The sequence below is a fragment of the Solanum stenotomum genome, chromosome 12, assembly GCF_019186545.1.
Source record: "Solanum stenotomum isolate F172 chromosome 12, ASM1918654v1, whole genome shotgun sequence".
Lineage (NCBI taxonomy): Eukaryota > Viridiplantae > Streptophyta > Magnoliopsida > Solanales > Solanaceae > Solanum > Solanum stenotomum.
This window is the reverse complement of record NC_064293.1, coordinates 49,459,551-49,479,390: the sequence shown is the minus strand read 5'-3', so window position 1 is coordinate 49,479,390 and position 19,840 is coordinate 49,459,551. Positions and strand designations below refer to the sequence as shown.

The 19,840-nt window shown below is 33.1% G+C and overlaps 3 protein-coding genes across 3 annotated transcripts; 1 reads left to right on the top strand and 2 right to left on the bottom strand.

Annotated features, from left to right (window-relative positions):
• Positions 1-6,953: 6,953 nt before the first annotated feature.
• Positions 6,954-9,201, top strand: LOC125846770 (putative pentatricopeptide repeat-containing protein At3g01580). The gene has a single exon (XM_049526365.1). The coding sequence runs from the start codon at positions 7,035-7,037 to the stop codon at positions 8,982-8,984; it is 1,950 nt and encodes a 649-aa protein (XP_049382322.1). The 5' UTR covers positions 6,954-7,034; the 3' UTR covers positions 8,985-9,201.
• Positions 9,202-9,406: 205 nt separating this feature from the next.
• On the bottom strand, positions 9,407-13,298 carry LOC125846771 (uncharacterized). Its single transcript, XM_049526366.1, has 5 exons — positions 12,879-13,298; positions 12,557-12,642; positions 11,914-12,219; positions 11,382-11,465; positions 9,407-9,922 (listed from the first exon to the last, which is right to left on the bottom strand). The coding sequence occupies exons 1-5, from the start codon at positions 13,236-13,238 to the stop codon at positions 9,601-9,603; spliced, it is 1,158 nt and encodes a 385-aa protein (XP_049382323.1). The 5' UTR covers positions 13,239-13,298; the 3' UTR covers positions 9,407-9,600.
• Positions 13,299-13,891: 593 nt separating this feature from the next.
• On the bottom strand, positions 13,892-17,623 carry LOC125847831 (serine/threonine-protein kinase D6PK). Its single transcript, XM_049527538.1, has 3 exons — positions 17,258-17,623; positions 15,708-16,761; positions 13,892-14,980 (listed from the first exon to the last, which is right to left on the bottom strand). Exons 2-3 carry the CDS (start codon positions 16,739-16,741, stop codon positions 14,119-14,121), a joined length of 1,896 nt encoding a protein of 631 aa, XP_049383495.1. The 5' UTR covers positions 16,742-16,761; positions 17,258-17,623; the 3' UTR covers positions 13,892-14,118.
• Between the last annotated feature and the right edge of the window lie 2,217 nt (positions 17,624-19,840).

The window sequence follows — 19,840 nt, the reverse complement described above, 5'->3', positions numbered from 1 at the left end:
GCCCCCACCCCCCCCAAAAAAAAATTTAAGTTTGTTTTTAAAAAATATTTTCAACTTCAAAATTTCAATTTTTCACCCCTACCCTCAACCCACCCCCTGCCCACCCAACCCCCAAAAAAATTTAAGTTTATTTTTAAAAAATATTTTCAATTTCAAAAATTATTTTCTACCCTAGTAAAAATAATAGATATTTCTCAAAAAAAAATAAAATTCATTCATAAATCAAACACTAAAAATTTTTTCCGGAAAATATTTTCTACTCACCAACCAAACATGAGAAAATAAGTCAAAAATCAACTTATTTACCAGGAAACACATTTTCCTTCATACCAAACACACCCTATATGTATATATTTTTGGACCAAATATAATCCATATTTTTAGTCCAACTAAATATTTTAAAAAAAAAATTATTTGAGTTTGTATATATAAAAATGAGACTTTTGTCCTGTTTAATTGATTCATAGATCAGAAAACAAGTGTTTTTTGCCTCATTGTTTGAATGCGTCTTACTATAGTTAGGTTGTTAATTCTGTTGATTCGCTCCTGATATTAAATTGAATAAAATTGTTCTCATAACAAATAAATTAAAAGAGTGGATCAATAAAACAAGAGATTAATAAAATCTGAAAACCACATTGAGAGAGATCATCAATGAATACATATAAGCCAAAATAAGTACTTGATATTAAAAAGTACAATTATTCATGTGACAAAAAAGGAGATTTTTTTTTTTTTTTGTTAAAATACACAAGCCAATGCCCATTCTCCAAAGGGAGGTTGCATTTGAGTTAACTTGCATGCATTGCAAACCCAACCATCATTGCAACTCTTTCCACAAGTTACTATATCTGTGAGAGAAACAAACTTTTTTTTCCTCAACATATTTGGTGCCATCTCTTCAAACCCCATCACTGCATATCAAAATTTTACCCAAGAATATCAAATCATTAGTAGTAGAGAAAATGGTCAAATACCCATCCAATCTATATTCGAATTTTTAACTACACACTTATTCTTCACGGGGATCCTATTATCCCCAAAATTATTTTAAAATGGATTAAATACCCCCTTAACGTGATAATCAGCCATTTGCCTTGTGGTGAGGCACACGTGCTGACACGTGTGTTTCACCAATTAAACTTTTTTTAAAAAGCTTTCTCTCCTTTTTCTTCATCCTTTCTTCATCAATCTTTTTGCAGCCCTAACTTTTTTTTTGTGAAAGCTTGATTTGGAGAAACTATTAGGGGATACATTGTGGGTTTTCTTTTATTTATTTTTATCTTCCTCACAAGGTGAATTCGTCGGGCCTCCATCCTTTTCACCATTGTCGTATGAGAAATCATCGTTACCACCTCCACCTCCATCTTTATCACCTCCTTAATTTAACAGTGACAATTCAACACCTTATCACATATTTATCATCTTCATTTATAATATCTCCAAGTTGTTCATGATTTTCAACCCCATTAGTTTCATCATCTCCACCATTCTCATGATTTTTTTTCCTTTTCTAATTCTTTTCATTTAAGATCTTTATCTGGGTTTTTTTTTTTTTTTTTAAACTCATCACCTAGCTCATCTATCAATAGGGAATTCAAATCTTTTCTCCCTAACTTCACAACTTGTTGTAGATCTTGTTCCTTCAATGATTTTTCTTCCAATTTTTTCACTTCCGTTTTACTTGATAAATCAATCATAGCATATAAGAATCAAATAGTATAAATATTTAAATAACATGCTTTAATTTGAACACTTTTGTTTTGATATTCTAATTGATGATTGATTTAATTTGTCGGAGAAAATTCGATGATGATCGCGGTGGCAAGTTAGGGATGAAAATAGTGGAAGCGTACTCTTGACTCTTGAAATAAACTCAGGTTAAGTGAAAATAGTGAAAGACTACCTAGACTCTTGAAATAAACCCAGATCATTTTTTCTCAAATTTGATCCAAAATCTTTTGGGATGATATAAATATATATAAATATATCTACAATTTATTTGGGTTGATTGATTTTGTAAGAGTATTACATGAGTTTGAAAATTTGTTTGGAATGAACAATAAAGAATTCGGTAAAAATGGTGGTGGCAGCAACAACTATGGCAGTGGCAACACCTGTTTAGAGGTGGTGAATGATGGAGATATTTGTTTTATATTGCTATGGAGAAGAAAGAAAATAAATAAGAAAAATAACTAATTAAAAATACATATATTTATTGAAAAAAGATATTAAAAATAAAGTTTTAGAAATAGATTTTTATGAAATACACTCACATTGCCAACTAAGCATTTAGGGAGATAATTATTACAGTTATAAACAGTTCAGGTGGGTGATAAGACTTCCATAAAGTTAAAGTGTGTAGTTGGAAATCCGGATATAGATTAGGGGGGCTTTTGACCATTTTCTCTTAATAGTATAATATAAACTTGAAAAAATATGATCTCTATGCACCCATTTGACTTGACAAAAAGTTTAAGATTTTCTTTTTTTGTTTTGAAATTTGTAATTTAAAACACTCCTGAAATGTGACACTTCTTTTTTAGACAGACTAAAAAAAAGTGTCACATAAATTGAGATAGAAGTAGTACATAATAAATAACACATATATGTTGCTCATTAATATTTGTTGGGGAAAATGCATAAGTACCCCCAGCCTATGTCCAAAATCCCTGAGACACACCTAACCTTTACTAAGGTCCTATTACCCCATCAAACTTATTTTTTAGTTAATTGTTTACCACTTTTCGGCTTACGTGGCAATATAAACAAAATAGGTTGAAAGCTTTGTTCAANTTTGTTGGGGAAAATGCATAAGTACCCCCAGCCTATGTCCAAAATCCCTGAGACACACCTAACCTTTACTAAGGTCCTATTACCCCATCAAACTTATTTTTTAGTTAATTGTTTACCACTTTTCGGCTTACGTGGCAATATAAACAAAATAGGTTGAAAGCTTTGTTCAACACGCGCCGGGCCCCACTTTTTCAACTTTCTAAAAAGTAGCTTTTACACTTCCCAAAATTTCAAAAAGCTATCCTATTATTTATAATCTACTTTGTTAATATATTTTTAGTTAGTTTATAGATTTCAATGTTTATATATTTTATTTCAAATTTGGGCATGTAAAATTTTGTAATATTATATATATAATTTTATTTTATTTATAGATAAAAAAATTATTTATAATCTACTTTGTTAATATATTTTCAATTAGTTTATAGTTTTCAATGTTTATATATTTTATTTTAAATTTGGGCTTGTAAAATTTTGTAAATATTATATATATAATTTTATTTTATTTATAGATAAAAAATATTATAACTTTGTTAATATATTTTTAGTTAGTTTATATATTTTATTTCAAATTTGGGTTTGTAAAATTTTGTAGATATTATATATATATATTATTTTATTTTGAAATTGCCATCATCAAGGTTTGTCACCCGATGTCAGGGGTCTGGCTAGACCCACGTCTTTCCCATTCATTCAATATAATTTTATTTTATTTATAGATTAAAAAATATTATAACTTTGTTAATATATTTTTAGTTAGTTTATAGTTTTCAATGTTTATATATTTTATTTCAAAAAAATATATTTTGTACTCATGTGAATTTTACCGTCTTTACGAAAATTTATGTTCATTTAACGTTTCTTAAGTTTAGCTTATCACACAGGTAGGTGAAAATATATTTGATCTCTTTTTCAAACACCGTTAAGTTGTAAAAAACCAAAAAAAAACCGAAAGAACCGACTAAAATTGAAACCGAAAAAACTGACTTTGCGTGGTTTGATTTGATATTTAGATTTAATAAACCGACATAATTGGTTTAGGTTTTTTTTTAATGAAAAACCAAACCAAACAGACCAATGTACACCCCTACTTCTAAGTCATCAAGAATCGTGATTGAGTTCAAAGGTTAGTTTTTTCTTGATTTTATTTTGTTAGCTTTTCGAAGAAAGGAGCAATTTAAGTTATGATAATGGAGGTTTTTTTTCCAAACATGAAGAACAATAATAAAGAAGAAGACAATTGAGTTAATATTTATTTTTTCCAAGTTTATTTTAACACATGACCAATTTTTATTGGTCAGTGCTGTCTAAAAGCTGCACCCACGCGCCTAACATAGGTGAAATCACGGACTCAGCCATGTAGGCCGAAAAGTGATAAACAATTAACTAAAAAATAAGTTCGGGGGGGGGTAGGACCTTAGTAAAGGTTAGGTGTGTCTCAGGGATTTTGGGCATAGGCTGGGGGGTACTTATGCATTTTCCCTTTTCGTACTCGTATTTGATTCTCAAAAGAGTACTCTACTTTCAAAAGATTTGACACGTATTAATTGATATTTTTGAAGAATAACTGATATATATATATATATATATATATATAGCTAGTCACATACCAGAAGTTGCTAGGAGGAGAATGGTGAAAGAGAAGCAAAAATATTTTAGCAATTCTTGTCCACTAGCCATACTAACACAACTTTAATTTGGATTACTAGAGAATGGAAGAGGGTATTTATAGTTATTTTAGCAAGACTCATACATTTTAGTACTAATTAATTTGAAGTTTTTGGGACAACTTGTTTCAATTTTTTAACAATTTAGCTCCCTATTATCAGGATTCATGAACATGTCACTGAAATTGATGATCATGCCACTAGTAGGTCATTACATCAGGTCAATATTTAAATAAATAATTAATTTTTTTTAAAAAAAATTAATGTCAAGACCTTTTATATTCTAGTTGGTTAGATTTTGGGGATCTCACTTGATAAAATTTTTCCACAATATATAAGAACTAAGAAGATATAATATAATTTCATTTCTTGACTTTTACCAATAATTAGAGTGTGATTAGAAGCCATTCTTTTTAACGTATTCCCCATAATTGATAAGTAATCGTGATTACTCTTTTAATTATTCTCATTTCTTGAATTTAGAGAGCAATTGACCATGATTATTACAAGTTATTCTTATTTAAATATTTCTCATTCCAGAAGGAATCCTGATTCAATTTCTTACTCTCATTTTTTGACTTTGTAGAACAGTTGACTTGCTAGGTCTTTTTTCTTTAGAGATAAATGTCAAAAACACATCTAAATTATTCAATTTTTTTGAGTTTCATACCTAAACTATTGAGAGTGTGAGTTTTATACCTAAACTATCATTTTTTAATTTGAGAAACACATTCAGTGGTGTGTGTAATGCACTCTCTCTTTTATTTTGAAAAAACCTTGACACATGACATTCCACATGGATAAAATATTTCACTTTGATAAAAATTAAATAATAAACTATTAATATTAATTAAAAATTAAATATTAAAGTATTACTATCCATAAAAAAAAAATTATTTTTAATTTTTTTTTTACCCACTCCACCACCTCCTCTATGCATCCCCCCCAAAAAAAATTGATATTTTTTTATTTTATAAAAAATAAAAATTCTACCCCATTCTAACCCTCCGGTCCTTATTTTTTTTATTTTTTATTTTTTACATTTTTCTCATTTTGTGTTAGATATGTACGTTAGGGGTGTGCAAAAACCGATTTAACCAATAAACCGAATCGAAAAAAATACTATTGGTTTATTGATATTGGGTTATTGGGCTAACGGTTTTTAAACGGTTTTGCAAATTTTTTTATTGGGTTATTGGTTCGGTTTCCGGTTTTATAATTTTTGTTAATGGTTAAACCGATAACCCAATAAGACTATACTAAATTTACTAGTCTTATTGTTAATGGTTAAGCGATTGTTACTTTCACACTTTTTGTTAATGGTTAAACGATTGTTACTTTCACACTTTTTCCTTTGAATGTGTCTAGTGTCTAAACTTGCAAGAAAAATGATTGTTACTTTTATGATTATTACTTTCATGCCAAATGCTGGAAAAATCATCTGGTTTATTTGAAAATTTTCTTATCATGTATATAATATATATGAGTATTTTCTTATTGGTTAAACCGAAAACCGAACCGTTAAGTACCATAAACTGATTAACCAAAAACCGATAAGAAATATGTTATTGGTTTGGTTATCGGTTTGAAGTATTTACAAACCGAAAACCAATAAACCGAACCAATAACACCTAAAACCGAACCGAACCGACTGATGCGCACCCCTAATGTACGTACATATATTTTTAGATTTTTTTTTTTTACTAGTGTACGAATATAACATAAATAAATTAAAACTTAAAAAAAGTCTTGCGATGGCAAGTAAAAAATATTTTCGATATGTACATATTTAACACTAAATGAGAAAAAAATTGGAAGCGGAGGGTTATGTGGGGAGAGTAGAATTTTTTTTTTTTTTTAAAAAATAATATCTAAATTAGTATTTGAAAAGGGGGGAGGGAGAGAAGATGAAGTAAAAAAAAAGTACTTTTATAAAAGAAATTTAAACAAAAAAAAAAATGGCCGGGGGGTGGGGGGAGGGGGTGAGAAAAATATTTTACATTTTATTTTATAATAGAAATATTATTTTTTTGGATAATAATTTTTAAATTTTAAATTTTAACTAATACTAATAATTTATTTAATTTTTGTCAAAGTTGAATATTTTGTCCATATGAGTGTGATGTGATAATTTTTTAAAATAAAAGAGAGAGTGTATTACACACACCATGATGAGAGTGGTATAACAGATATATGTGTATTTCTCAAACTAAAAAATGATAGTTTAGGTATGAAACTCACACTCTCAATAATTTAGGTATGAAACTCAAAAAAAATGGTATAGTTTAAATTTGTTTTTGACACTTATCTTTTTTTCTTTGATCATAATACAAGTCTTTTTTTTTTATTTAACCAAAAAATTATGACTTGTTAAGTCTTTTTTCTTTAATCTAAAAAATAATGACTTGTTATTAATCAACTACTGTCTACCGTGTAATCTTTTGCAGGCAAAATTCGATTAAATATGAATTTGTATCAAAAAATCTTATTTTATATTTAAGTAACTGAAAATTAAAAAATACTTACCAGGCTAAATGTAATTTGATTGAACGGTTTTATCTCCTGGGACTTATGAGATCACCGGAAATTGTGTTGAAGGTCGTCGGAGTATGTAGAACAACCAATTTACTCACTCAATTGCATTCTTTAACTATCAGAACTTACGACACTCACTTGGCTGCAAAAATAACCGAGTTATATTTCGAGTTGTTACCTCTTCAAACTGCGCGTAAGCTGTTTGATGAAATTCCTCACCCAAATCTATACACCTGCAATCGCATTCTGCAACGCTTCTGTGGAAAGAACCGATATGAGGAAGTATCATCTCTGTTTACGTCTATGTTTTCATTCGAAAAGGTTGATCATTTTACTCTACTCTTTGCATTAAAGGCGTGTTCTGCATTAAAAGCAACAAATTTTGGCAAAACAATTCATGGGTTGGGGAAGAAATATGGTATGATTCATTCAAACATGTTTCTTGGATCAGGCCTCATTGACATGTACTCGAAATGTGGAAATATGGACGATGCTTTTCGCGCCTTTGAGGAATATTCAAAACCGGATATTGTTTTATGGACTACTCTGGTTACTGGATATGAGAAGAACTTTAAGCCTGATGAAGCACTAGCTGTTATTACTGGAATGGCGATGGCGCATTGCATTAGTTCAGACCCAATAACTCTTGTTACTGTTGTCTCTGCTTGTACTCAGTTGTTGAATTTGAAAGCTGGAAAAAGTGTTCATGCACACGTGTTTCGAATGGGTTATGAAGGTTCCCTCTCTTTATCCAACGCTCTGCTGAACTTATATGCGAAATCTGGGTCCATGTTTTATGCAGGAAATTGGTTTAGGGTGATGGAGGAGAAAGATGTAATCTCATGGAGTTGTATTATCTCCTGTTGTGCTCATAATGATGCTACTGATAGAGCTATAAGTCTATTTGATGAGATGATTTATAAAGGAATTGAACCCAACTCCGTAAGTGTAATCAGTGCTTTGCAAGCGTGTGAATCCTGTTGTAATTTAGACAAAGGCAGGCAAATACATGAATTAGCTTTTCATAAAAGTCTTGAACTTGATAAATTGGTCTCCACTGCTTTGATTGATATGTACATGAGCTGTTGTTCACCTCAGGAAGCGATTATCGTATTTGACAGGATGCCCAACAAAGATCCTGTTTCTTGGTTTGCTCTGTTATGTGGTTGTGTTAAAAATGGAATGGTCAACAAATCTATGCAAATATTTTGTGACATGATGGCCAGCGATATCCAACCTGATGCTACTGTGATGGTTAAAATTCTTGGAGCTTGTTCTGAGTTGGGGGTTCTTCAATTGACTTCTTGTCTTCATAGTTATGTAATTAGAGGTGGGTTCATCAGCAATTCGTTCATCGGGGCTTCAGTTATTGATTGTTATGCAAAATGTGGTAGCTTGGATGAGGCTATCAAGGTTTTTGAGAGATCAACAGATAAAGATGTTGTTATCTGGAGCTCCATGTTTGCAGGCTACGGAATTCATGGGCAAGCTAGGGAATCAATTAAGTTATTTCATCGTATGGTTACAGATTCCACGGTGTGTCCTAACAAAGTTACCTTCCTTTCAATATTAGCGGCTTGTAGTCATGCAGGTTTTGTTGAGGAAGGGATTGAATTCTTCAACATAATGTTAAATGAGTACCAACTGATGCCAGAATCAAAGCATTATGCAATCATTGTTGATCTACTTGGACGAATCGGAGAATTGGACAAGGCTATGTGCCTCATTAACCAAATGCAGTCACGGGTTGGAGTACACGTATGGGGGGCCTTGCTTGGTGCTTGCAGGATTCATCAGAATGCAGAGATTGGAGAAGTCGCTGCCAGGAATCTTCTCCAGTTAGATCCAGATCATGCTGGATATTACATCCTGTTATCAAATGTGTATGCTGTTAATGGGAAGTGGGATGGTGCAGCTGAACTTAGAGGTTCAATTAAAGAGAGAGAATTGAAAAAGATAACTGGCCAAAGTGTTGTTAGACTTTAGGAATGAGGCTCACGTCGTTTTACACAACGGTGGATATCACAGGGACCTAAGAGCATATCTATGGTCCTAATTCAAACATTCTGCTGCATATAGTTCTGAAGTTTGATACATAAGACATCTGTGATTTGAACTCAAAACCTCAACTGTTAAGAGGACGAAATCTATGTCAAACATTTCTTAGGTTGCATCGATGAAGTAAAGACACCAAATATATCGCTACTGCTTGCTAGCTCTGACTTTTTTCCATGGTGGTCAAAGGGAGCGGGCTGAAAAGACAATTATATCACCCGATTTCACAAGAAGAAAAAAGCAAAAACTGCCCATAACACATCACATAAAATCACCGTTGACTCCAAAGCAAGAGAAGTAAAAACTATCATTCTACATGTAGCAATCAGTTGGCACTTCATATTTATCAGCCCCTCTAGTTCTTACTGGGAACAAGCAAAGGAGCTCATCTCCATAGTCTAATTACAAATCGCATTTAATTCTCTCAATATACCAAATATGTATGCATTTTCAGTGTCCGAGATTATCTCGAACATTATTACCTTTCTACAAAACCTAGATACCCGAAAACTCTTGAGCACAAAGTTTGTCCCGAGTTAACAATGCTTCACCGTGACTTCTTGTAAAAGCCATAAGCCACAGCGACAACAGCCACTGCTCCAACCACACCTACAGCTGCGAGTATTTCACGCTGCTCCCATTTGCCGAGCCAGTTTGAAACTGTTCCCTGCCCTTTCTTGTTCTCTTTCTGCTCAGCACTTGCATCTCTACAACAAGAAACTCCCGCAGCACCTTGGCAACAGCTGAAACTAGTTACACTACTCTCCTGACTTCCATTTTCAAGAGGCTTCTTTTCTTCATTGGTTACTTCAGGAACCTTCTGTTCATCCACTTTATCAGTTACCTTCTCATATTGTCCCATTTGGCCCCTACAGTAGATCAGAGTAGAGTTATATCACATCTGTGATAACAGCAATTTAAAAAATAAAAGCAACATATCAATTTTCGCAGCAGTGCTGAAGACGTTTCCTCCATCCGTAAATTTTAGAGGTCAAAAAAGCATGATGTAGGCCAACCAAACCATCAAATCTAGCAAATCGTGACCCCATTGAGGCAATTAATCCTAATAAAGGGGTATGGCTTCCCCCAAGCAGTCCTCATAGAAACTAATCCAACCATTATGGAGACAGATCCAGATATTGCCTCAATCAAGGACTAGTTGACTGTTTAAACATAATGAATTCTTACTAAGAGACAAATAATTAAGAATTAGCAAGTTTCCCTCCTGATCAAATAAAGATGATGAGATGCGGAGAAAGGAATAAACTCCGAGTTTCTGAAATTTAGTGGCCCATTATATGGGATATATAATATAATACTTTCAACATACAACATCCATTTGACCCTTCAGGGTGGCCCAATGGTTTGGGCTTGGGACTTCCATGTTGGAGGCCTCAAGTTTGAAACCCCTTGCCAGTGAAAGCAAGGGATTTGCCTTTTGGAGAGCTCGTCGCACCGGGTTTGCCTAGTGCGGGTTACCTCTCCTATGTGATTTGCGAGCTATTGCATAGGAGCGGGGGTTTTACCTTGTGCGCACCCAAAGGGTAATGGCTGCGGATTTCCCTTGTCATAAAAAAAAAAAAAACATACAACATCCATTTGATTTTTTATAAGGTAAATAATTTTATTAATAATGGAAAAATCTCCCCACACAATTTCCAACTGATAACACTCTTAACCCAAGAATATGTTCTTTCTGCAATGGGAGCGGGATCACCTTGCCACTAGACCAAATAGTATGGAAAGAAATCAAACTTTGCCACGCTATGAGATTATCAGATAGCAAAAGTAAAGGAGATTTTTTTAAACAACAGACCAACCAACTCTCTACCTGTCTTAAAATCGATGCTAAGCATAGGCACCCAACACCAACCAAATAACTAGGGACAAACAAACACAGATCCAGATAACAAGGGATCCATCATCTTCTGATACCCCCCTTATGCACTCACTGTTACAACCATTTCTTTATCGTAATTTTATAAGAGACAACCTTTTGTTACTTAATTAGTAGTAAGAGGAGTAAGTGAGTGCTAATAAATTAAATAAGTATAACATTGTTCCCATCCTAAACCTGTAAGGAAAAGGAAGCAACGGTTGCTCCCTCAAAATGAAAGGATAGACAAAAATGGCGTACGAATAAGCACAATTGCAGTTAAAGAGTATGTTGAGCACAATCTCATAGTTGAAGAGTAATATATACATCTACCTAGAATTAAAACATGGAAAACATCAAAAGATACTTCCTCATGATTAAGCCGTGCCATGAAGCAAAACAGCACTGAAGCATGCAAAAGAAAAACAAAGGAGAGGACAACCAATACAAACCTCCAAAGTCGTTCAATGACTTTTCCCTCTCCAATATGCTCATCAAGCAAAGCAGGTACATCACTTGGCGTAACATAGCCATACCTGCATTACCACAACATAGAGCACATATAACATGTATGTAGTGGACAGTCTAAGGCAAAGTTTCTTTATTGATCTTTGATATGCTGCTTGGAATGTGTGTTTTTCTTTGCAAAATCATTTTCTAGGTAGGCTTAAGTTGTTCAACATCTTCTCACAACGAAAATGTTTTGCACTGAATGGATAAAATGACCATTCCTCTAATGTATCACAACACTTACTTTATTGCACTTGCTTCAACCAATATGTAACTAATGGAGTCAATATTTAGCACTCGAAAATATCACCCACCTTCCATCTCCTTTATCAGTATATAATAGTTTGCAAGGTAAGAGATTTTAAAAATAAATTTATCTTCATGAAAATAACATTTTCAATCATGCTACCATTGTTAGATTACAAATTGATCTATGGTGAGATTCCAGGTCTTCCTTTGAAAAATATGACTTACCAGTGGCCAACAATATCTCCGTTCTTTCCTGAGCTGAAGATTATAACATTACCAGCATACTTGTGGCCACCAATATGAGAACAAGCTGCCACACGAACTTTGTCTTTCAAGCCCTTGGACTCAATGAGCTTGCTAAATTCCTCAATTAGAATAGGTCCGCAAACACCACATCTTCGATCACGAAGATTGTGGGCACAGACAAACACATAAGAACCACTCAGCGACTCCTGCAATCCAGAGCTCCAAGGATTGCCATTGACAAGCACATCATCAACAAATGCATCCACATCTGACTCCTTCAAATCCCTTCATCATAAAAACAAGGCTTCAATGTAAACCATGAGACTCAACAGATCCGGACGAATCCGACAATGCATACACGTTTAGATCGACATTTTGAAGCTACCAAAGAGAAAGCATGTAAACTAAAAAGCAACTTCAGTGTGGTATCTACAAACCGTTTTCTTCTAAAATATCAGAAAGCTTGGATCCAGCTAATAGAATCAAGTCAAATTCATGAATCTTATTTGTCATTTTCTTGTTTAAAATTGAGTTATTTTGTCAGCCGCGCCCAATGCATGGAATATCAGCTTTGTGCCGCTCAATGCCAATTTTAGAATAAATGAATAAACAAATAAACTACCTGTATTTGATCATTTCAGGAAAAATCAGAATATCTCCTTCTGATACTTCCATGTCATCACGTACTTCGCATATTGTCAAAAGAGTCTACAGCAAACAATCACCGGGGAAAATATCAATCAATATCAACCAATCAACTAAACCTCAATATTAAATCAGTTGGATTCACTCCAGAAATAATTACAAAAGCAGAAAAGTATTCCAGTGACAACATATTACCTTTAATTCGTTCTAGACATTAGCACATAAAGACGCAGTAATCACAACAATGAAGTTTCTCCTAGCATTTATTGGCAAAAACAATCAGTTATAGAAAACCTAACCTTGATTTTGATATCATCTTTGCGAGCTTTAAGAGCAGCAGAGAATGACTTGGGAAGCAGATCGGAGTCAGAAGCTTCAAGGCGAGCAGGCCAAGTCTCGTGAGACTTGTAACAGAGGAACAGATGACGATCATAGGAGGTCGCAGTACCTGCAAGTTTACTCTGATACATCTCCGAACGCTGAAACCCAAACTTGACATCCTCGTCGGCGTTGCCGGCGTCGGCAGTAGCGTCGGTGGAGAAGTTCTCCGGTGTTCCGGCCATGGCGTTAACTAGGGATCGCGCAGATAAGCGAGTGAAGGGTTTTGGAGAGAAGTGCAAGCAAAATGTGATGGAGGAGGAGAGAGGATTTAAAGGCATGGGAAGCCTAACAAGGCACACCCGCCACTGATTTGGAAGAAATGATATTTTGACCACGACCAATTTTCCAGCAAAATAACAGGAAAAAAAATTAAATACTATATTTACTCCAAATCACCCATCAATTAAATAGTACTGTACTATATGTTTTCAAATATAAATATGAAAATCAATTAAATTTACTTGATGGTGTAAAAGAAATACACTATGAGTTATCAATTTATTTTCATCTTTCTTATGTGACATTTGAAGAAAATTAATGGGATTGGTGAAGAACGTCTCCATTTCTAAATACAAAGTATGTGAGAATATTGACTTGTCGTTAAGGAATTTCCAATTTGAAAATTCATCAAAATTGTTTTCACGTTGAAAAATCACTTTTTAGTAATTTGTTTATGAAAATGGTCCAACTGTAAACTTTGGGGGACCAAAGGTGCCAAATTCATTTGCTTTAATAAACTTTCTTTGAGTTATGTTTGACCAAAATCTATGTATACATTTTCTTTAATTAATCCAAAAATCATATAGTCGATCCCAACTTGTTACGCATTTGCAGTTCCATCTAATACTCCCAAACGCCATCAACTTTTTAAATGACTGGATTATGGCACATCAACTTTTGATTCTTCAATTGAAAATTTTAAAACATCACATCCAGCAATGCCTAGCTTTATAGCCATATCAAGGCCTTCTTCATTAATATCAACAACATACTTATACAAGGAAAAATGGCCTTCAACATCTAATTCCTATGCATCTTGCATTTCAACAGAGTATGCACTTTACATTAGCATAAAGGAACACAAAAACAGTGTTTTCCTAAACGTTGAGCTCTTCGTATAAGGGCAGTGAGGGCATTGCTGCCAAGGAAAAGAATTCCTCAGAAGAAATCAATCTCAAAATAATTACCTGAAGGCTTCACATCAACTCCGGGGGTCTTTCCTGCTGGTGGTGTTCGGGGCATATTATATGTCATGGAGGACGGCTTTGGTACATCCGGAGGACTGGTACATCTTATAAGTGCCCAGTTCACATTCTGAAAGAAAGGATGTTGTTTTATTTCAGTAGCCCCTCGCCTATATGCAAGGCGATGTTGTGGCTCCTTCACAAGTAGGCCTCTTATCAAGTCCCTTGCTGCAAAACTAACACTAGGTGTTTCAGGAAATTTCAAGGGCTGACCGACAACGTTAAACAACGTTGCCCTGTTGCCTGCTCCTTTGAAAGGAGTTTGTCCAAACAAGAGTTCATAGAGAAAGATCCCAAATGTCCACCAGTCTACAGCACTGCCGTGTCCTTCACCCTTTATAATTTCTGGAGCTAGGTACTCATGTGTCCCCACAAAAGACATTGATCGAGCACTCGTTGGTTCAGCAAGGAGTTCTGGAAGAGGGCGGTTCACTTGGTTATATGTTTCAGTTTTTTGTTTGGACTTCTTTTCTTTCTTGGTCTTGCTTAGGAAACGTGGTGTAAAACATGAAGGTTGGATACATGCGGGCTGTACGACACAAGATGGCTCAATACAAGCAGGCTGGACACAGTATGATGAGCTCTTGGACTCTAAGCTTGAATTTGAGGATCTAACTAGAGTTGGGCTCACGGCACACCTCAAAGAGAGGTCAAAATCAGAAAGCATTATATGGCCATCTTCTCGAACCAGAACATTCTCTGGTTTAAGGTCTCTGTAAATGATTCCAAGCATATGCAAATACTCTAGAGCAAGAAGGACTTCAGCCACATAAAACCTTTACTCCAAAAAAAAAAATTAACAGTAAAAATCGTAACAAAACTCAATCATAAGTCCTAATTACGTAACTCCAACCTATACTATCATTGATTACAGTAGCTGTAATGTCTCAAGTCTATCCGAATGAACTTATCTTTGGTTAATAAGAAAAAAACTACTCGGTTATATTCAACTCCATTGGCCTCAGCAAACAAAATTTTAGAACATTACACCAGTCAGTTTCTTTTTTAAGCCAAATGACAGTGATGAATATGAACATGCAACTGGAAAAACAATATTTGCTACTGGACTGCACATAGCAAGAAAGGTCTGAACTCAATGTCGAGAAAAATTACAAATGACTAGGGAAATAAGCAACATGTTCAAGTAAAGAGATATCAAGGCAAACATACAGATATGGATCTAATAAACAACAAGACAAAAAAAAGTCAACAGCTATAAGCACAGTGCAGTGTATCTCACTCATCATGGTTTGAACGCAAGGCCTATAAAGGTGAGACAATTAGCAGAAGACATATATGCACAGGATCTTCCTTACATTATAGATTAAAGCCATTCCCACTTCAACAGACCTTTAAGACACTAAAAGCATAACGATGATGGTAACAGATTGGTTTATACAGGAAGCAATATTAAAAGTTCTTTAATCATTAAGATTGCAGCAATAGTTGGATATCTTGAACACAAAGCAAAGAGGTGAATAAGATATGCAGACAAACACTAACCTGGCAGCATGCTCCGGGAAAAATTTTCCTGGCTGCTTTTGCCTAAGTGCATGCAAATCTCCACCAGGGCAGAATTCCATCACCAAGCAGGAAAATTTGTCTGTTTCAAAGTGTGAATACAGTGTTGGTAGAAAGGGATGATCCAGAGACTGCAGTATCTCTCTTTCCGTTTGAGCTCTCACAAGTTTCTTGCGACTTTCTAGAGCTGCCTTGTCCATCACTTTCATGGCAAAGAAACATCTTGTGCCAATCAACTCTGCTAGAAAAACACTTCCTATATCACCACATCCCAATCTCTTCAACAGTCTAAAGTGGTTAAAACCCAATGTTCCCTCACGGGCTCTAATAACTTGAATTGCATCCCACCTTGTATCATTTGCCTTATGCGGTTTATATACTGTTGTGCTATTGAAACTACTAGAGCTGCTTTCATCACTAACGTCACTACCTGTGCTGCCTCTGTAGAAGCTTGTTTTTCTGCTCTCAACAAGATCACACGAGTTGCTAACATCACCACTTTCACCAGACTTGTCCACAGTGCTGCTAGCACATTCACTGACTTCTGTGTTGGAAAAACTTTGTTTGGCTTCTGTGTACTGTGTAGCAGAATAAAAACTGTTTTGAGGACTAGGACAATAGGTGATTCCTGACTCAGATGGCAATCCTTTGGCAGCAGCAGCATTCAAATCATCGTTTGAAGTACTATTCTTTGAAACATGATGTAAATCCTTGATAGATGATTCAGTTTCCAAAGCCAAAACCTGCTCTCCTGAACAACCTTCTGCTAATTGATTTACAGTATCTTCATTTGCTTCAAAATGCTTTGAACCAGTCACTGATCCGGTTTGAGTATGAGCTGTGTTGGAACCAAGGTCCATTGCTATTGGATATGAGCTAGATGACTCTTTGTTTTCAGATTGTTTCATCAAAGGAGGATGCCTTATCTTGGAGGCCAAAGATGTATTGCACTCGACCGCAGCAAATGAATTGTGAACATTTGGCAAGGAACTGATTCCATCAACAAGAGACTCCATTGTATTCTTTGGTGTAAACACTGCCATTACACAATTAAAAGTGAAGAAAAATTAGCTACTTAACAGTTTGACCATGAATACTTTTTTACTTTTTTCCGGAGTTGAATTCTGGAAACATAAAATTCTGAAAAAATCCGGAATTCAACTTCATCCAGGAATTTGAAAAATACCAAAAAAGTTATTCACTCCAAATTAGTCACAAAATTCAAAAACAAGTCCAACTTGTATTCACGGTCATATATAACTCCAATTTCCATTTTGAAAACAAAATTAAGTACTTTTTTCAAATTTCACAATTTTCAACTAAAGTTTGAATAATTTTTTACATGAATTGATTCCATCATCTCATAATGCAGCATTGATTACAAAACTTTACATAGAATAACAGAAAAGTCACAGAACTAATCAGAATAAAATGATCATACAATTCCTCCAAAGGATCAACAGAAAGTTGTATATCCACAAATAAATCAAAAAAAAAAGTGAACAGAGAGAGTAATAGGTTGTTGAAATCACCTGATAATCAAATGGAGAAAAACGAATGATGTGCCATGATTATTGAGACCCTTTCCGCTTAAAAAGGGAAACAGCTTTGCACCTTTTTCTTTCTGGGTCCTCTCCCCTTTTCAGATCCGATCGTAACAATAAAAAGAGTCTAATAGATGTGAGTGACTGAGTAATCTAATTATTTCGAATAAAGGATAGAGAAACAGAGTAAATGAATCAATCAAACAAAACTCACAACAAACAAAGCAAAAAGGCAAATGAAAAGCTTAGTGAAGAAATTGATACATCAGATTTCTCTCTCTCTCTCTCTCTTTCTATATTTTACTCTGTTTTCTCCTTCATCTTCACCTTTTCGTAAACGCTTATATTGTAATCCTATACGATGCTTCTTTTCTTCGGTAAACTACCAAAACAAAAAACAAATATTTTTCCGTTTCAATTCATTTATCTTATTTTTACTATATACACCGTAAAAGGATCGTAATTTTTTTTACTAATAATTACTTACTTTTAATCATTGACTATTATTACTTATAGTATTAATATTTTTATGCAATTTTTTAAATAGATAGAAAAAATAGAAGATTTCATTCCAATTTGACAATTCACTCTAAATACAAGTTAATTTGACACTTATAATCAGATCAAGCCAAATAAATTGAAAGTTTAATATAATTCTTGGGAGAAAATGATAAAAATGATCTTTTATCTTTCGTAGTATATTTAAATAGTCCCTTAAATACTATCTAAGTAATTTTAATTCTTTAAATTTATCAAAAATAATTTATTTTTTTATAGATATTTATTAACCGTAACTGTGAGAATAGAAAATGTATAATTTGAAAGTACATTTTTTACAATTTATATTATTTTGATCTATTTCAAAAGCAACAAACTTTTTGAAGTGCAATGTATAATATTTTATAAAATGGTAAATTATTTTTGAATTATTTAAATTGAATAAGTAAAAATTATTTTTTAATTACTGCTGAATTCTTTTTACTCAGAGTGACGGGTAGTTACTGCAGATATTTTGAGTGTGACAGAACCTCTGAATTACATGCAAGTGAAAAAGCATGTTTTCATTAAATAGGTTGAGATTTTAAAAATTCAAAATTCTAATTTGAAATATACAATAAATTCCAGGTACGTTACGCAATTGAAAGCATAGGTGTCAAGGGAAAAATAGAATCACTTCAATTATTGTTTATCAATCAATCAATAATATGATAAGATAAGATGAATAAAGAGACTTGAAAATATATACATATGTACAAAAAAACTGTCCCAAGAATAATTGTTTATCATATTTTTGCATATTGCTCCTAGTTTTGACATTATATGACATATTTGTTAGAAACTAAATTTTAGTAAAAGCTATTTTAAAAATGAAATAATACACGATCTTAACTTTTAATACTATAATAATACTTATATGTCATTTAATTTTAAAACAAAAATAAAAAGGTAAGAAAATTCTGGTCAACAAAGCGACTGTTTCTTCACATTGAATCATCCACATTTATTTGTCAATTATTATATTAAAAATATTTATTTATTTTAACTTGTTCAGTTTAAAAAATAATTTATTATTTTATGAAGTATCTATTTCACTTTTATTGTTAAAGTATCTTAATTTCATTTTTCAATATTAAAGGATGTATCAAGTCAAGCATAAATGGAGGATGTAACATTAGGAATTGGGGATTGTTTTGTAAGCAAAATAAGGTGCAAGATATCAGGATAAATTTGTATCGTTAACTAACCATAATATTTAAAATAAATTTATACAAATCTCAATGGAATAAATTGGTCCCAAATAATTTATTTGACGTATCAAATCATCTATGACATGTGTGGCTTGAAGGTCAAAGCAATTCAAAGGAAGCTATTTGGTTGTGCATATTTCCAAGCTACGAATAACGTGGGTAAACAAGCTACTAAGTAACATTTATTGGCTTTGTTATATACTTTTCAACTTTTAATAATCCATAATCATCACTTTTTTCCCCTTATTTGAACTATATTCGAAGGAAATTCTTTTAGATTATGATTTAATTTCTACAATTGATATGATTGGAATTAAGGTCCAAATTGTTTTTTAAAAAATTGTGATAATCTTATGACGCATATTGCTTATACATTTACTAACTTTAAGTTTGTGTAATTAAGCTTTCATAATTGCAATTTAATCGTATATCAATAACTTAAAGTGTAAAGTTTCAATTTTGAAAAGAAAATATAGTTTTTACCTTCCTCCTAAATGCCAATCATATATTTTCAAGATTGGGTAAATTCCAATTCTATTAGAATGATATTTTTTCATTGGGTTGACTTTTAACTATTAATGAGACTTTTCCCTTTATGCTTTATTTCTCTTTAGAAAAATTGCACATTCTTGCCTTGTCATATCAGCGTAAACATAACTATATGCTACTAAAACATGTATCTTCAACTAACAAATGAAAATTTTAATTCATCATGTGTAACACATCCAACACAACTATGAATTTACGAGTTAAATATAAATATAGATGAAAAAACACACACATATGTATGTACTTATTCAATTGAAATTCATATTAATTTTAA